At 37.1% G+C, this 18,775-nt stretch overlaps 1 protein-coding gene across 3 annotated transcripts in view; it reads left to right on the forward strand.

Annotated features, from left to right (window-relative positions):
* Positions 1 to 18,775, forward strand: part of LOC106094432 (tetraspanin-18) — a 152,870-nt gene that overhangs the window by 104,029 nt on the left and 30,066 nt on the right. For all 3 annotated transcript variants that reach the window (XM_059363611.1, XM_059363607.1, XM_059363613.1), the window contains 2 exons: positions 4,408 to 4,506; positions 15,537 to 15,665. In XM_059363611.1, coding sequence (XP_059219594.1) covers positions 4,408 to 4,506; positions 15,537 to 15,665 — 228 coding nt within the window. The remainder of the gene's footprint in view (positions 1 to 4,407; positions 4,507 to 15,536; positions 15,666 to 18,775) is intronic.

Below are 18,775 nucleotides of genomic sequence, written 5' to 3' on the forward strand. Positions count from 1 at the left end.
ACTTTTATGGGCCTAAGACCCTAAATCGAAAGATCGGTTCTGTATAACAGCTATATCCAAATCTGGGCCAAATTGAAGAAGAAAGTCGAAGAGCCTAACACAACACACTGTCCCAAATTTCAGCGACATCTTACATTCAATGAGCATTTTATGGGTCCAAAACCTTAAATCGAGAGATCGGTCTATATGGCAGCTTTATCCAAATCTGGACCTATCTGGACCAAATTGCAGAAAGATGTTGAGGGGCCTAACACAACTCACTGTCCCAAATTATTTAGCCCATCTTCGAACTTAGCCTGCTTACGGACGAAAAAATAATCTTTGCAAAGTTTCAGCTCAATATCTCTATTTTGAAAGACTGTCGCGTGATTTCAACAGACAGACGGAGTGACATGGCTAGATCGTCTTAGATTTTTACGCTGATCAAGAATATACATACTTTATAGGGTCGGAGATGGATATTTCGATGTGGTGCAAACGGAATGACAAAATGAATATACCCCCATCCTTCAGTGGTGGGTATAAAAAGAAAGTTTTAAGTTTGGAATTCTATGCAAAGGATTAAGGATTACAAGATCCTTGATTGCTTTCCATACTACCCCAAAGTTTGTTCATGTCTGGTATCGTGTCACCTCCTAAGTACCTCCTAAGTTGTCTGTTAGCCGCGAAAGCTTAAAATTTGGAGAGTTACTTTTTATTGATTGATGAAGGTCGTTGGGTATGGCAAAAAGGTCATATCGGTTCAGATTTGGGTACTGCTTCCATATAAAGTAGTCCTTTGATTTGATTTCTTGAGTTTCTAGAATCTGCATTTGTTACCCGATTTGGCTGCAATTTTGCAGGTGCCAAGTACGACCTCCAACATCCGTGCCAAGTACGGTCCAACTCGGTATATTATCTGATATAGCTGCCATATAAACCTACCTCCAGATTTGCCAACTTGAGCCACTGCAAGACGCAATAATTATCTGATTTGACTGAAATTTTGTACGTAGTGTACTGTTACAATTTCCAACAGTTGTGCCAAGTACCATTTGAATCGGTCTATATTCTGTCATAATTCCCATATAAATCCTGAAAGCCGCAATTGTTATCCCATTTGGCTGAAATGTTGCACGGAGTTTTTTTATACCCACCACCGTAGGATAGGGGCTATATTCATTTAGTCATTTCGTTTGCAACACATCTTAATATCAATTTTCGACCCTACAAAGTAAAGGGTGATTTTTTTGAGGTTAGGATTTTCATGCATTAGTATTTGACAGATCACGTGGGATTTCAGACATGGTGTCAAAGAGAAAGATGCTCAGTATGCTTTGACATTTCATCATGAATAGACTTACTAACGAGCAACGCTTGCAAATCATTGAATTTTATTACCAAAATCAGTGTTCGGTTCGAAATGTGTTCAAATTTTGACAAATTTTGTTCAGCGATGAGGCTCATTTCTGGTTGAATGGCTACGTAAATAAGCAAAATTGCCGCATTTGGAGTGAAGAGCAACCAGAAGCCGTTCAAGAACTGCCCATGCATCCCGAAAAATGCACTGTTTGGTGTGGTTTGTACGCTGGTGGAATCATTGGACCGTATTTTTTCAAAGATGCTGTTGGACGCAACGTTACGGTGAATGAACACATTTCGAACCGAACACTGATTTTGGTAATAAAATTCAATGATTTGCAAGCGTTGCTCGTTAGTAAGTCTATTCATGATGAAATGTCAAAGCATACTGAGCATCTTTCTCTTTGACACCATGTCTGAAATCCCACGTGATCTGTCAAATACTAATGCATGAAAATCCTAACCTCAAAAAAATCACCCTTTATATATATATTTCGGATCGTCGTAAAATTCTAAGACGATTTAACGATGTCCAGGTGTCTGTCGGTCTACCCGTCTATCCATCTATCCGTCTGTCTGTTGTAATCACTCTAGAGCCTTCAAAAATTGAGATTTTGAGCTGAAATTTGGCACAGAAACGTCTTTTTGATGCACGCTAGTTATAGTCTTGAATAGGCCAAATCGGATCATATTTGGATATAGCTGCTATATAGACCGATCTGCCGATAAAGGGTCTAATGCCCATAAAAACTTTATTTTTCATCCGATTTTGCTAAAATTTGAAACAGTGAGTTATTTTAAGCGTCCTGACACACGACCTTCATATAGTTCAGACCCGACTATATTTAGATATAGCTGCCATATAGACCGATCACCCGATAAAGGGTCTGAAGGCCATAAAAGCTTTATTTTTTAACCGATTTCACTAAAATTTGAAACAGTGAGTCACTTTTAGCCTCTCGACACCCTACCTTAATATGATTCAGATCCGACTATATTTAGATATAGCTGCCATATAGACCGATCTGCCGATTAAGGGTCTGAAGCCCATAAAAGCTCTATTTATTACCCGATATCGCTGAAATTTGAAACAGTGGGTTTTTTAAGCCTCCCGACGTCTGACCTAAATAGATTTCAGATCGGACTGTATTAAGATATAGCTACCATATAGACCGATCTCCCGATAAAGCGTCTGAAGGCCATAAAAGCTTTATTTATTACCCAATTTCGCTGAAATTGAAAACAGTGGGTTATTTGAAGCCTCCCGACATCTGACCTTAATATGGTTCAGATCGGATTATCTTTAGATATAGCTGTCATTTAGACCGATCTCCCCATAAAGGGTCTGAAGGCCATAATAGCTTTATTAATTACCCGATTTCGCTTAAATTTGAAATAGTGCACAGTTTTAAGCCTCCCAACATCCGACCTTAATATGGTATAGATCGGACTATATTTACATATAGCTACCATATAGACCGATCTTCCGATAAAGGGTCTGAAGCCCATAAAAGTTTTATTTTTTAACCGATTTCGCTAAAATTTGAAACAGTGAGTAGTTTAAGTCTTCCCGACAACTGACCCAAATATGGTTCAGATCGGACTATATTTAGATATAGCTACGATATAGACCGATCTGCCGATAAAGGGTCTGAAGGCCATAAAAGCTTTATTTTTTAACCGATTTCGCTAAAATTTGAAACAGTGAGTAGTTTAAGTCTTCCCGACATCTGACCTAAATATATTTCAGATCGGACAGTATTTAGATATAGCTACCATATAGACCGATCTCCCGATAAAGGGTCTGAAGGCCATAAAAGCTTTATTTATTACCCAATTTCTCTGAAATTCTAAACAATGGGTTATTTGAAGCCTCCCGACATCTGACCTTAATATGGTTCAGATCGGATTATCTTTAGATATAGCTGTCATATAGACTGATCTCCCGATAAAGGGTCTGAAGGCCCTAAAAGTTTTGTTTTTTAACCGATTTTGCTTAAAATTGAAATAGTGCGCAGTTTTAAGCCTCTCCACATCCGACCTTAATATGGTTTAGATCGGACTATATTTACATATAGCTACCATATAGACCGATCTCCCGATAAAGGGTCTGAAACCCATAAAAGTTTTATTTTTTAACCGATTTCGCTAAAATTTGAAACAGTGAGTAGTTTAAAACTTCCCAACAACTGACCCAGATATGGTTCAGATCGGACTATATTTAGATATAGCTACCATATAGACCGATCTCCCGATAAAGGGTCTGCAACCCATAAAAGTTTTATTTTTTATCCGATTTCGCTGAAATTTGGAATAGTGCGCAGCTTTAAGCCTCCCAACATCCGACCCAAAAATATGGAACAATATAATCCGATCTGTTACAGATATAGCAGTCATGTAGACCGATCTGCCGTTTAAGGGTCTAAAGCCCATAAAAGCTTTATTTTTTAACCGATTTTGCTAGAACTTGAAACAGATTTTTGGTGTTCTGTCAAGATTACCAACAATCGGGCCAAGTATGGTCCAAATCGGTCCAAGTACGGTCCAAAGGATATAGCTCCCCTATTAGTTTTCAACGGCCCCTGGAAATCTAAGTTTGTGGCGGATTTGTCAGTAAAGTACACAGCAGAATCCATGATGGTGATTTCCTGCGATTCGGCCTGGCCGAGCTAACCACGTTTTTACTTGTTTAAAATTTAATTCACTTAGTCCAGCATTCATCGAAATGATGGAAATGCTATTTCTCCATGCCAAACTTACCTAAGACTTCTTGAAATCATTGCTTTACAATTTTATTTTTATTTTTGCAATGCTTAGCCCCCCCAAAAAAAAGAGAAGAGACATTTTTAACCCTTTCAAGAAATATTAACGGCAAAATGTTTAAGCATATAAAGCCATTTCCCTTAAATAATAAAAATTAATGTCTATGGGAAATTAGAAAGATTAATGTCATAAAATACAAAGAATATTATTCGTTTTTTTTTTTTGTTTTAATATTTTATTGATTTTTTTCCTTTGTACATGTTTTGTTATATGTGTTGTGTTTTTCTTGTGTCCTTTTCACAGATACTTGGCACGATAGTTTTGGGCACTGGCATATGGCTAGCCGTGGACAAGGCGTCTTTAATCGCTCTATTGAAAATGGTCGAGAGTGAACACATAGATGTAAGTATGAATGTCTGTCATATGTATCGTATCTGAGCATGTGTATATAAAAATGAAAAAAACCCTCAAAAGGACATCCTGGATGTCCTTTTTGCCTTTGTTTTTATAAAGCTTGTGCTCTTTATATAACTGTGTTATAAAGTCTGACCCTTTTTTGAGCGTCGAGTTTTTTGTGTGTCATCGAACGGTGACGGTAGGTCATCGTTACCCACGTGACATGCCAGCGCAACCATTAAGCGATTGAGTGCGTGTGATGATTTCGATGACGTCTCATTGGTCATTAATTGAAACACCTATGGAGGGGTTGCGTGTGGGGCACCCTGAACAGCAAACCAAATATATAACCAAAAACCCAGGACGAGTGGTTGGTTGATTAGATTTCTTTTAAGTGTCAGTGGTGTTCCTTACGAAATCTTGCGGATATTCCTGCTCAACAACCAGACATGCGACACATAACATAAGGTCTGCGTCTACTCCTTTCACACCTGCATTTAGAGTTTTTTTTTTATTTTTATGAGACTTGAACTTTTGGTTCCTTTTCCACTTTCGGTTTGTGGCGGGAGTCAGGTAAGGAAGTCACACCTTGTGGGTAGTGCACGGGGTTAGGGTGTGAGGTCAGGAATTTTTATGTTGTGATTACGAATAGAGATTAATTTTGGATTTTGAGGGAATTTTTTTAATTTTAATTAGATTTGAAAGAAATAAAGAATTTAAGCTAAAGACGGACAACTGTATTTTAAGTTTAGAATTTGTACTAAATTTCATAAAAGTTGAAACTGAACCCATATGAAGCTCCTTTTTTTATTATTTCATAACAAATTGCAAATTTTGCCCATGAACATTCCACTAAGGAACAGGGGCAAACATCTCACATAGCAATGAGTGCAGTCCGATTCAAGTTTAAGCTCAATAACAAGGGGCCTTCTTTTTATAGCCGAGTCCGAACGGCGTACCGCAGTGCGACACCTCTTTGGAGAGAAGTTTTACATGGCATTGTACCTCACAAATGTTGCCAGCATTAGGAGGGGAAAAACACGGCTGAAATTTGTTTTATGGTCTCGCCAGGATTCGAACCCTGGCGTTCAGCGTCATAGGCGGACATGCTTACCTCGGCGCTAAGGGGGCCTCCTTTGTTCATAACAACCGGTTAAAAATCCAGCTCCGCATTGGTAAGGAACCGGTTAAAAATCCAGCTCCGCATTGGTAAGGAACGCTGTTACGAATTAAACCGCAGCTTTTACATTAACAGTTGCCTCACCCAAGACAAATCCAACTGTAAGACTGGGAGCAAAATCCCAGCGCCAGTTGGATTTGTGGATTAAACTGATCCAATTTTCTCTCAAATATTACAACCAGTAAAAAACCTTAAAAACCTTTGGTAATTGACACAGCCGACTTTAATAAGCAGCCGCCACTTAGTAGTCTGAATTCAAATTTATCGGCTAAAAGATCTACTTCTGTATTTAAAATTTATTATTTACTAGCCGAACTAGGCCCGCTCCGCTGCGCCTTCTTTAACTCTCTAATATCCGCCCTGAATGCGGATATCGAATTCGTGCCATTGTAGCCTATGACGCTGAACGCGTTCGAATCCTGGCGAGAATATCGGACAAAGCGTTGTTTATCCCCTCTTAATGTTGGCGACATTTGCGAGGTACAATGCCATGCATGGTCATTTAAAAAATGTTCCCCTAAGAGGTGTCGCACTGCGGCACGCCGTTCGGACTTGGCTATAAAAAAAGGTCCCTTATCATTGAGTCTTAACTTGAATCGAAAAGCACTCATTGGTGTGTGGGAAGTTTGCCCCTGCTCGATTCCTGGTGTTTTCAAAAATTAGGGTAATGAGAAGTGGTTTGTTGGGGGAGGGATGGCACCTCAGACATTTCGACTCAAATATGGATATCAAATTCGTGCTGCACTTCCAAATCCCTTTCATTTAAGCCCCATATTGTCATGGCCGGTATATATGAACCGTTTGTAGGGTGTTTAGGGGCTGGGGCGTCCACCGGCACTTTGCACTGATAATAGATATCAAATTCGTTCTTTATTCCCAACGGAAATGAAGTTCAGTTTAGGGGATACTTTAGGGCGTACCCCAAAACACCTGGCTCCAAAATTGGATATCAAATTCGTTTCCTACTCTCAAATACCTTTCATTTAAGTCCCATATTGTCATAATGGGTCAAATAACCCATTGGACATATATTTAGGAGGAAAAGCGCCACCTAGACTTGAACGCAAATTTTAATGTCATATTCGTAATCTACTCCCAAATACCTTTAATTTGAATCCCATATAGCCAGGGTCGGCTAATATGCCCATTTGGGGGTATTTGGGGGTGGGCGACCTCCCATTACTTGGAGTGGGATGTTTTATGCCATATTTGTAATCTACTGCCCAATACTTTTCATTTGAGTCCCATTGTGAAATGAACTTTGAATATATCTGTTGAGAGGAGTTTTGAGGTTGGGGGGTCCCGCTGGGTACTTGGACCTAAATTTTAATACCATATTCGTTTTCTGGTCTTCAATACATTTCATTTTATACCCTTATTGTGCCCATCGAACCACTTTCGAATATGGGTGACGTTTTTGGGGTAAGGGGCAGGGTCCGCCTCCACCTGATATCTAAAAATTATATAACCTATGTTTCCTTCCAGGCAAACGTACACAATCTATGAAAATTTTAAGAAAATCGGTGCAGCCAAGTATCATATAGTCATAATGAGTCTAATGGCGTTTTTGAGGAGTGGCGTGACCCCCTATACTTCGATCTGATTTTGTATTCCAGATACGAAATCTACTCCCGAATACCTTTCATTTAAGTCCCATATTGAAATGAACGTCGAATATAACTGTTTGGCGCAGTTTTGGGTTTGGGGCGGCCCAATGGGTACTTAGACTCAAATTCTAATACCATATTCGTATTCTACTCTCCAATACCTTTCATTTGATACCTATATTGTCACGATCGATACACTTTTGATTTTGGGTTGTGTTTTTGGCATACAGGGGAGGGTCCGTCCCCCTTCCGATACCGAAAAATTATATAGCCCATGTTTCCTTCAAGACCAACCTACACAATATGCGAAAATTTCGAGAAAGTCGGTTCTGCTGTTTTGCAGTCTATAAGGAACAAATAAACCGAGTCCCATGTATCCGTGATTGGCTAATATGCTAATTTTGGGCATTTTTGTGGGGGTGGGTGACCCGCTATACTTCGACATGAATTTGTATGCCAGATTCGTTATCTACTCCCGCATACTTTTCATTTAATACCCATATTGTCCATATCGGTCCACCTTAGATTTTGGGTGGTGTTTTTGGGGTAACGGTGGGGGATACGCCCCCTTCCGTTATCGATAAATTATAAAGCCTATTCCTATTTCCTGACCATATTCAGAATCTACTCCCGAATACCTTTCATTTGAGTCCCATATTGTCATGATCGTGAAATAAACCTATTTTGAGGGGTTTTGGGGCTGGGGCGGCCCCCCAGGTACCTGGACCCAACTTTTATTATGAAATTCGTACTCTACTCTTGAATACCTTTCATTTGAATTCCATATTGTCCCGATCGGTCCACTTTTATTTTTGGGTAGTACTTTTCGGATAAGGGGGAGGGTCCGCCCCCCTCCCGATATCAAAAAATTATATAGCCTATGTTTCCTTCCCGACCAACCTACACAATCTGTGAACATTTTAAGGTAATCGGTTCTGCCGTTTTTGAGTCTATACGGAACAAACAAACAAACACAAATTGATTGGCGCAGACACTTGGCCCTGAAAAAATATCAACATCGTGCTCTTCTCTCAAATACCATTTTTTTAAACCCCATATTGTCATTGGTTTTAGGGAGAGTATACAGGATGAGGCGTCTCCCAAACACATGTCCCCAAAATAGGTTATCAAATTCGTATTCTACTCGCAAATACCTTTCATTTGAGTCCCATATTGCCAGGGTGGGTAAAAATGTCCGATTTAGGGATGTTTTGGGGGTGGGGTGGTCACCCTAACACTTGGTCCGACAATTGGATATCAGATACGTTTGCTAATCTTAAACACCTTTCATTTGAGTCCCATATTGTCGTGATTGGTGTATATATATATATTTTGAAGGTTTTGGGGTGGGGCGCCCCCCCTAGGTACCCCATCCGAAATTTGAATACCAAAAATTTTGTTTGTAGTAGGTTACTATAAGAGAGCACACACAATTTCGCTTATATCGCACCACCCATCTTCGAGATCTGGGGTTTCTGAAAATTATGGTAGTAAGGGGAGGGTCCGCCCCTCCTTCAGATATCAAAAAATTTATATTTTATATATGTTTTTAATTTTATTGAATTTAATTTTATTTTACTTATTTTGTATATTCTTTCATTTAATTTTTATTTTTTTATTGTATTTTATTTTATTTAAATTTTTTTCCATTTAATTTCTTTATATTTAATGTGGTTATATTGGGTTGCCCAAAAAGTAATTGCGGATTTTTTAAAAGAAAGTAAATGCATTTTTAATAAAACTTAGAATGAACTTTAATCAAATATACTTTTTTACACTTTTTTTCTAAAGCAAGCTAAAAGTAACAGCTGATAACTGACAGAAGAAAGAATGCAATTACAGAGTCACAAGCTGTGAGAAAATTTGTCAACGCCGACTATATGAAAAATCCGCAATTACTTTTTGGGCAACCCAATATTTTATGTTTTTCCTGCATTTTTTTTTTTTTGTAATTTTTCTTTTATTATCTTTTATTTTCATAAACCAAAGAATTTGACCCAATTTTATTCAGCCCTCACTATACAATTAAAAATGTCGATATACCTCCTAGCTTATAGCGTCAATTATGTGTTTGGTGTCTATGGCAATTTTAGGCGGCTATTCTCCTTTCGATAACAATCCGTTTGGGTTGAACATTTAATAGCAAAAAAAAACTGCAGGACAACTACAACTACCAGCCTTCCCAACTGACATCCTTGCCAAATGTCAATGCACAACCATGGACAATGATTGGCCAATGACACTATGTGGCATTTACATGGCGCAGAAGAATCAAGCAAACGACAAATGTAACTCCCAATGCCTCTCAATCGAGCATAAGCTTAAAAAACATTCATAAATGCTCTCGTGTATGAACATGGAGCTTGAACAGCAGAAGAAAAAAATGCAAGTCCCCAGGATATTGTCCATGGCTGGTGCTACCTCTACTACTTTTGGATATTTTCCATAACGAAAAAAATTGCTTTGGAACACGAACATGGGCTCCAACTACAATCAATTATGGGTAGACATATCCAGAATATGTTCAAAAGTGAATAAAAAACTAATTTTGCAAAAGAAAAAATGTACACAGTGGCAGGGAATATATTTCAGTTAAGAAAATTTTCATTTCCTTATACATCCATACACATGATGTATCATTTGGATGAAACAAGTTGGCTCTAAATGGCCCATGTTTATAAAATTTAATTTGATTTATTTTAACCATTTCTCCTCGATTCTTTTGGGAGAAATTGTTTTTCTATGAACATCTTTAGTTTTCAAGCTTGCGGAAGCCTTTTTTTACGAAAAACAAATTTGAACGAAATTTTCTTTTATTGTTACATAACCCACTGTTTGGACAGAAATATGCCTCACCTAAAAAAATAAAAAAAAGCATTTGTTTTTCTCCACAACTTTGCGAAATGAACATTGACATGGACAACCATAACTCTAGACTGTATCACTAACTTTAAAATCGATAGTTCGTTTCCCCCAGCAAATCCAAATGGAAAGTAAAAAGTAAAACTTTGATAGGGAAAAATCAAAAGCCTCTTTAGGTAGTTTTTGCCTATAAGGCTACGGTTTTTTTAGGGTAGTTCAAATCACTTTAAAGTAATCCCAATTGATAGTGTCTAGACAAGTCTCAAGTGGAGCAGTAAAAGTGGGATTATAGCCATGTGAGGGAGTTTAACAAATCCTTTTCTTATATAGAACAAGTAAAAGTGTACTAAGCTCGGCCGCGCCGAATTTTATATACCCTCCACCATAGATCGCATTTGTCGAGTTGTTTGGCCGATATCTCTTTTGAAGCAAACAAAGGATAAAATAAAACAAGTTATACTCCGATTCGGACCATAAATGAACTGAATGCACAACTACGTGCAAAATTTCAGTCAAATCGAACGAGAATAGCGCCCTCTAGAGGCTCAAGAAGTCAAGACCCAAGATCGGTTTATATGGCAGCTATATCTGGTTATGGACCGATTTAAACAATACTTAGCACAGTTGTTGAAAGTGATATCAAAACACCACGCGCAAAATTTCAGTCAAATCGGACGAGTATTGCGCCCTCTTGAGGCTCAGGAAGTCAAGACCCAAGATAGGTTTATATAGCAGCTATACCAGGATATATACCGATTTGCGGCATAATAAGCACAGTTGTTGGACGTCATAACAAAACATCACGTGAAAATTAACAGCCAAATCGGACGAGAATTGCGCCCTCTAGAGGCTCAAGAAGTCAAGACCCAAGATCGGTTTATATGGCAGCTATATCAAAACCTGCACCAATTTGAACCATACTTAGCGCAGTTGTTGAAAGTGATACCAAAACACCACGTGCCAAATTTCAGTTAAATCGGACAAGAATTGCGCCCTCTAGAGGCTCAAGAAATCAAGATCTAAAATCGGTTTTTATGACAACTATATCAAATTATGAACCGATTTGAATCATGCTTGGCACAGTTGTTAGAAGTGATAACAAACCACTACGTGCAAAATTTTAGTTAAATCGGATGAAAACTGCGCCCTCTAGAGGCTCAAGAAGTCTAGACCCAAGATCGGCTTTTATGGCAGCTGTATCAAAACATGATCCGATTTGAACAATACTTAGAGCAGTTGTTGGAAGTCATAGTGAAACACGTCGTGCAAAATTTCATTCCAATCGAACGACAATTGCGCCCTCTAGAGGCTCAAGAAGTCAAGACCCAAGATCGGTATATATGGCAGCTATATCCAAACATGGACCGATTTAAACAATACTTAGCACAGTTGTTGGAAGTGATACCAAAACACGTCGCGCAAAGTTACAGTTAAATCGGACGAGAATTGCGCCCTCTAGAAGCTCAAGAAGTCAAGACCCAAGATCGGCTTATATGGCACCTATATCAAAACATGGACTGGTTTGAACCATACTTAGCGCAGTTGTTGGAAGCGATATCAAAACACCACGTGCAAAGTTTTTAGTCAAATCGGACGGGAATTGCGCCCTCTGGAGGCTCAAGAAGTCAAGACCCAAGATTTATATGGCAGCTATTCCAGGTTATATACCAATCTGCGCACATACTAAGCACAGTTGTTGGAAGTCATAACAAAACACCTCATGCAAAATTACAGCCAAATCGGATACAATTTGCGCCATTTAAAAGCTGAAGAAGTCAAGACCTCAGATCGGTTTATATGGCAGCTATATCAAAACATGGACCAATTTGAGCCATACTTAGCGCAGTTGTTGAAAGTGATACCAAAACACTGGTGCAAACTTTCAGTAAAATGGAACGAGAATTGCGCCCTCTAGAGGCTCATGAAGTCAAGATACCAGATCGGTTTATATGGCAGCTATATCAAAACATGGACCGATTTGCCCCAATTACAATCCCAACCGACCTACACTAAAAAAAAGTATTTGTGCAAAATTTCAAGCGGCTAGCTTTACTCCTTCCAAAGTTAGGGTGCTTTCGACAGACAGACGGACGGACATGGCTTGTTCGACATAAAATGTCGCGACGATCAAGAATATATATATCTTATGGGGTCTCACACGCATATTTCGCAGTGTTACCAACAAAGTGACGAAATTAATATACGCCCATCCTATGGTAGAGGGTATGAAAATAAGCCCTTTCAAAACTCATGGAAAGGGTTTTGTTATCTTATTTTAAATCTTCTTATATATAAAAATTAATTTGTGTTTGTTTGTTTGTTTGTTTGTTTGTTTGTTTGTTTGTTTGTTTATTTGTTTGTTTGTTTGTTTGTTTGTTTGTTTGTTTGTTTGTTTGTTTGTTTGTTTGTTTCTTTGTTTGTCTGTTTGTTTGATTGTTTGTTTGTTTGTGTGTTCCTTATAGACTGAGAAACGGCCGAACCGATTTTCTTGAAATTTTCACAGATGGTGCATAATGACCCCGTGGTGAAAATAAGTTACTACATTTTTTGATATCTGAAGGGGGGGCGTACCCTCCCCCTTACCCTAATTTTCAGAAACGCCATATCTCGGAGATGGATGGTGCGATTTAAGGGAAATTTTGTGTGCTCTCTTATAGTACCCTAAAATAAAAATTTTGTTTCCAAATTTTGGATGGGGTACCTAGGGGGCCGCCCCACCCTAAAACCTGTCATTCATATATTTACCTATCACGACAATATGGGACTCAAATGAAAGGTATTTAGGATAAGAAAACTTATCTGATATTCAATTGTCAGACCAAGTGTTAGGGTGACCACCCCAACCCCCAAAACATCCCTAAATCGGATATATTTACCGGCCATGGCAATATGGGAGTCAAATGAAAGGTATTTGCGAGTAGAATACGAATCTGATATCCAAATGTGGGACCACGTTTCTGGGGGTCCACCCCTTCCCCAAAACACCCCCCAAACAGGACTTATTTACTGACCATGGGAATATGGGGCTTAAATAAAAGGTATTTAAGTGTAGAATACGAATCTGATATCCAAATATGGGACCAAGTGTTTGGGGAGCCGCCCCTCCCAAAAACACCCCTCAAAGAGGATACATTTACGACCATAGCAATATGGGGCTCAAATGAAAGGTCTTTGGGAGTAAAGCACCAATTTGATGTCAATATTTGGGAAAAGTGTCTATGGGGCCTCCCTATCCCCACAACACCACCCAAATAGGAAGTATTTTCTGACTATTCTAATATGAGGCCCAAACAAGAGGGCTTTTAAAGTGGAACATGAATCCGATATATATTTTCAAGGCCAACTCACTGAGTGGCCGCCCATCCCACAAAACACCCCCCCCAGCCGGTCATGTTTGCCGACTATGGAAATATGGGGCTCAAATTAAAGGTATGTGGGAGTAGACCACGTATCTGATATCAACATTAGGGACCAACTGTCTAGGGGACATCCCACCATTATAACAACCCCCAAATAGGATGCATTTGCTCACCAAGACAATTTGGGTCTTAAATAGAGTGGAACTAAATATTTATAGTTTCTAGAGCCAATACCCCAAACCGCACATATTAGCTGACTTTTGCAATGGGGAGTTTAAATGAGATTAGAAGACGAATTTGATATCCAGTTTTGAGGCCAATGGCAATATGGGGTTCAAATAAATCATATATAGATATATGAGAATATGAGAATATAGCACGTTGCTGATATATTTTCCGGGCTTAGTGTTTGGGGGACTACCCTAAACCCCAAAACACCCCTGAATCGGGCATATTTACCGACCATGTCAATGTGGAGCTTAAATACAAGGTATTGGGGGATAGAGCAAGAATTGATACCCACTTTCGGGACCAATTTTCTGGGGGTCTACTCCTTTCCCAAAATACCCCACAAACAGCAATTTTTGAGTGACCATCGCAATATGGGGCTCAAATAAAGGTATGTGGGAGTAGAATACGAATTTGATATCCAAATGTAGGGCCATGTATTTAGGGCATCACCCCTTCCACAAAACACCCCCAAAGAGAAAAAAATTTTTCGACCATGCCTATATGTGGCTCAAATGAAAGGTATTTGAGATTAGAAAACGAATTTGATAACCTATTTTGGGGCCATGTGTTTGTTCTGTATACTCTCCATAAAACCAATGACAATATGGGGCTTACAAAAATGGTATTAGAGAGAAGAGCACGATGCTGATATTTTTTTAGGGCCAAGTGTCTGGGGGACCACCTCACCCCCGAAATCACCCCTAAATCAGCTATCATGATAATATCGCGCTGAAATAAAATATTTTAAGAATGGAGTACACCTTACATCCAAACTTAAATTCGTAGACAAATAGAGATAGAGAGACTGTTGGTCAAGCGATATACTAGTTTCGTAGCATGGTATTTCACTAAAAGCTCTTTAATTTTCGAAAATAAATATTCCAAGGAAACTTTTGTTCCATATAAAGTAAAAGAAGACGCAGCGGAGCGGGCCCGAGTCAGCTAGTATCGTAATAAACTTGAACTTTTTGTAATTTATTTTTTTCAAATATCATAAATCGTTAAAGTTCATTGGCCCCCACTCCCTTTAGTTTACAATTACATCGAGTCTCTTAATTAGAAATGGCAAAAAATATTAAATATTCGTTATGCGTGGCATGGTAGATAAGGTTTCATTTATCCATTGTTTTACTCATTTATCACAATTAAAATCTTTTGTTGCTATTGTATCATAAACGCCTCACTATAGCGCCAACATCGTCAAAATCATAATCAACAACTCGCCATGTTGGCCGGCTGAATGTCTTCAATTAATTGGTCAGAGTTTAATTATGAGAATTTCTTTTCTAAGCAACGAATAGCAGAGAATGCCGATTAATTTCATTTCATTCCCTCATCTGAGATCGCTAGAAGGGATGGGCCGCCGAACTAGTAAAAATTTAAGAATAATTCTTAAATACCCCCGAATATAAGACCACAAACTTTCACTCGCCCCTATTGGGGATATGAAACACGATTACTGCAAAAAAGAAAAAATAATATTAAATAATATCATATTATTTTCACCTAAAAGGCAAAGATTAATTTCATCATGTTGTATGGTTGGTTTCTTATTTGTCGTTTATTCTCTAGGGGGGGACAAAAAAAAAATGCATGACTTTAATTGCAATTAAATTATGGCAGCCTCGTTCAAGTTTGAGTGACTTGAAAATTTCTAGAAAAATTATACACCGATCCCCGGGGGGATTTTTGTTTATTTGTTTATTTCCCTCGTTGAGTTTTCTCTTTTAAAATTATTTTTCTTTTTCGGTTTTTCATTGTTTAAAGTCGTTTTTCTTTTCTTCTTCATTTTTACAGCAATTTACTCAACCTCAGGTTATAGAACAAATGGCGTATGTTTTAATCGCCATCGGTGGCATCATGTTTTTAATGAGTTTCCTGGGCTACTGTGGTGCCATTCGAGAATCAAGATGCATGCTTTCGACGGTAAGTAATTAATGACATTTTGCTTTTGCATTGCTCCCCCCCCTTCCCTCTTTTAAGGTCTACCCATTTCCGGTTAAAGTTTGTTTATGCGATTAAAGAATTAATAAAGAAAACTTGAAGATTTTTTGTTTTGTTGGAAAGTTGGAAAAAGGATATCCGCATACTTTTTTATGCTTATTTTAAAAGGTTTTGTGGATGACATGATTCATTAAAACTTGAGCATAAACTTTGCTATTTTGTCTTATTTCAATTAAAGTGATATAACAAGACAAAAGTCAAGCAGGCTTTAATTTCATTTAAAGCATACCAAAAAATTGGGTTATTGCAAAATAATTGGTTTGCATATATTGAAGACTAAAAGCTTGTGTGCAAAAATACTTAAACATGTTTTTTTTTGTCGAAAATTCGTGAAAGAACCAATTAGTTTTCTCGATATATATTTAAATTCATTTTAAAAGATATTTTTGAAAATTTTTCTTCAATTTAAGGAAATTTTAATTTAGTTTAATAAATTTTAATTTAATTTAGTAAATTCGTATTTAATTTTAGTTAATTATTTAATAAGTAAATAAATAATATTCCAAATGTTAAATTTTCTTCAATTTAAGAAAACATAAACTAAGTTTTTTAGATTTTTATTTGATTTTAGTAAATTATTTTATAAGAGAATTAGTAATATTCGAAATGTTAAGGAACGAAATTAGTTTAATTTTTTTTTAAGAAAACATTAATTTAGTTAATTCGATTTTTATTTGATTTTAGTAAATTATTTTATAAGAGAATTAATAATATACGAAATGTTACGAAACAAAATAAGTTTAATTTTCAAAAGATATTTCAAATTCGCAAAAAAACGGAACACTTTATGGGACTAGTAAAATGTGCATTAATTTAAGGAAATTTTAATTCAGTTTGGTTAAATTTTTTTAAATTTGAGTAAGTCTTTTTATAAGAGAATAAAAATATACAAAATGTTTAAAAGCAGGAATAAAATAAAAAATTTAATTTCTTTATTTTAAGGAATTTTTAATTTAGTTAATAAAATTTTGTTAAATTTTAGTAAATTATTCTATATAAGAATGAAAAATATTCTTATTGTTCAAGAACAAAATTAATTGAATTTTTAAGAGATATTTTAAATAATATATTTATACCCACCACCTAAAGATGGGGGTATACCAATCTATTTATTCCGTTTGTAACACTTCCAAAAATTCGTCTAAGACCCCATAAAGTGTCTATCATCTTGATCGTCTCCACGTTCTGAGTCGATCAAGCCATGTCCGTCCAATCGTCTGTCGAAATCACGATAGCGGTCGGATGCGTAAAGCTAGCCGCTTGAAATTTTGCACAGATACTTAATGTTGATGTAGGTTATTGGAAGTGCAAATGGGATTTTTCGATTTGGCTGAAAGTTTGCATATAGTGTTCCGTTACGACTTCCAACAACTGTGCCAAGTACGTTCCAAATCAGTCTATAAACTGATATAGGTCCCATATAAACCGATATTGAGCCCATGGAAGTCACAATTTTTGTCCGATTTGGCCGAAATTTTTCCACGTAGTGTTCATTTGTGACTTCCAACAACTGTGTCAAGTACGGTCGAAATCGTCTATAACATTTTTTAGCTCCCATATAAACAGATCTTCGATTTTTGTCCGATTTGTCTAAAAGTTTGCACAAAGTGTTCCCTTATGACTTCCAAGTACTGTGCCAAGTAACGTTCCAATTGGTCTATAACCTGATATAGCTCCTATATAATTACAAGCCGCAATTTTTGTCCGATAAACACTTTCAGCAGAATCCATAGTGGCGAGTTTCCAGGTTTCGGCCCTGCCGAACTTAGCAGCCTTTTACTTGTTTTCTTTAATTTGAGTAAATTTTATGTCAGTTTGGTGAAATTTTATTTAGTTTTAGTAAATCTTTTTATAAGAGTATAAAAAGTGTGGAAAACAAAAATAAATTAAAAAATAACATTTTATTCAATTTAAGAAAGCATTACCATAGTGTAGTAAGTTTTTATTTAATTTTAATAATTTTGTTTGAAAAGAATAAAAAATATTTGATATGTTAACAGAAAAAATTAATTTAATTTTTAAAAAGTGTATTAAGGAAGGGCAAAAGTCGAGCGGTGCCGACTGTATAATACCCTACACCTACCATATAAGTACAATGTGGGACCTATATACAATTCTGAACCAATTTTGATGGACCTCGGTGAGCAAATATGTTCAAACTGTAAAAACTACGGTTGACAAATGACAACATTATGGCAAATTACCCAAAAAGCTGACGAACGTATATATGGGAGCTTTATCTACATCTAAACCGATTTCGAGCAAATTCCTCAGATACTGTGGCAGTCGTCGAAGAAAGCTTTGTGAAAAATTTTCGCAAGATTGGTCAAACAATGCGCTTGCAGTGGCTTTCGAGGTGAAAATCTGGCTATATACATATATGACAGCTATATCTAAATCTGGACCGATTTCTATGAAATTTACCAGTAATATTGAGAGTCATAAGAAACTCCTTTCTGCAAAATTTCGACAGAATCGGATAACGAATGATCATTTTTTTGCAATATTTTTTAAAATCGGACGAACATATATATGGGAGCTTTATCTAAATCTGAACCGATTTCGATCGAAATTCCTCAGATACAGTGGCAGTCGTCGAGGAAAACGTTTTGCAAAATTTTGGCAAGATGGATCAATAAAAGCGCTTGCTGTGACTCTAGAAGTTAAAATCGGGCGATATATGTATATATATGAGATCTATATCTAAATCTTAACCGATTTCCATGAAATTCACCAGTAATATTGAGAGTCGAAAGAAAATCCCTCCCGCCGAATTTCGAGATAATCGGTTAACAAAAGACCATTTTATTGAAATATTACTACAAATCGGACGAACATATATATGGGAGCTATATCTAAATCTGAACCGATTTTGACCAAACTCTATGTATATTGTGGAAGTCGTCGAGGAAAGCGTTGTGCAATATTTTGGCAAGATTGGTCAATAAATGTGCTTGCAGTGGCTCTAGGACTTTTCTACTCTTCAATGTCTCTGTAGCCGTACAATCACTTTCCTAAATCTCATTTGCCCC

This window comes from Stomoxys calcitrans, chromosome 1, assembly GCF_963082655.1.
Source record: "Stomoxys calcitrans chromosome 1, idStoCalc2.1, whole genome shotgun sequence".
In the NCBI taxonomy this organism is placed as follows: Eukaryota; Metazoa; Arthropoda; class Insecta; order Diptera; family Muscidae; genus Stomoxys; species Stomoxys calcitrans.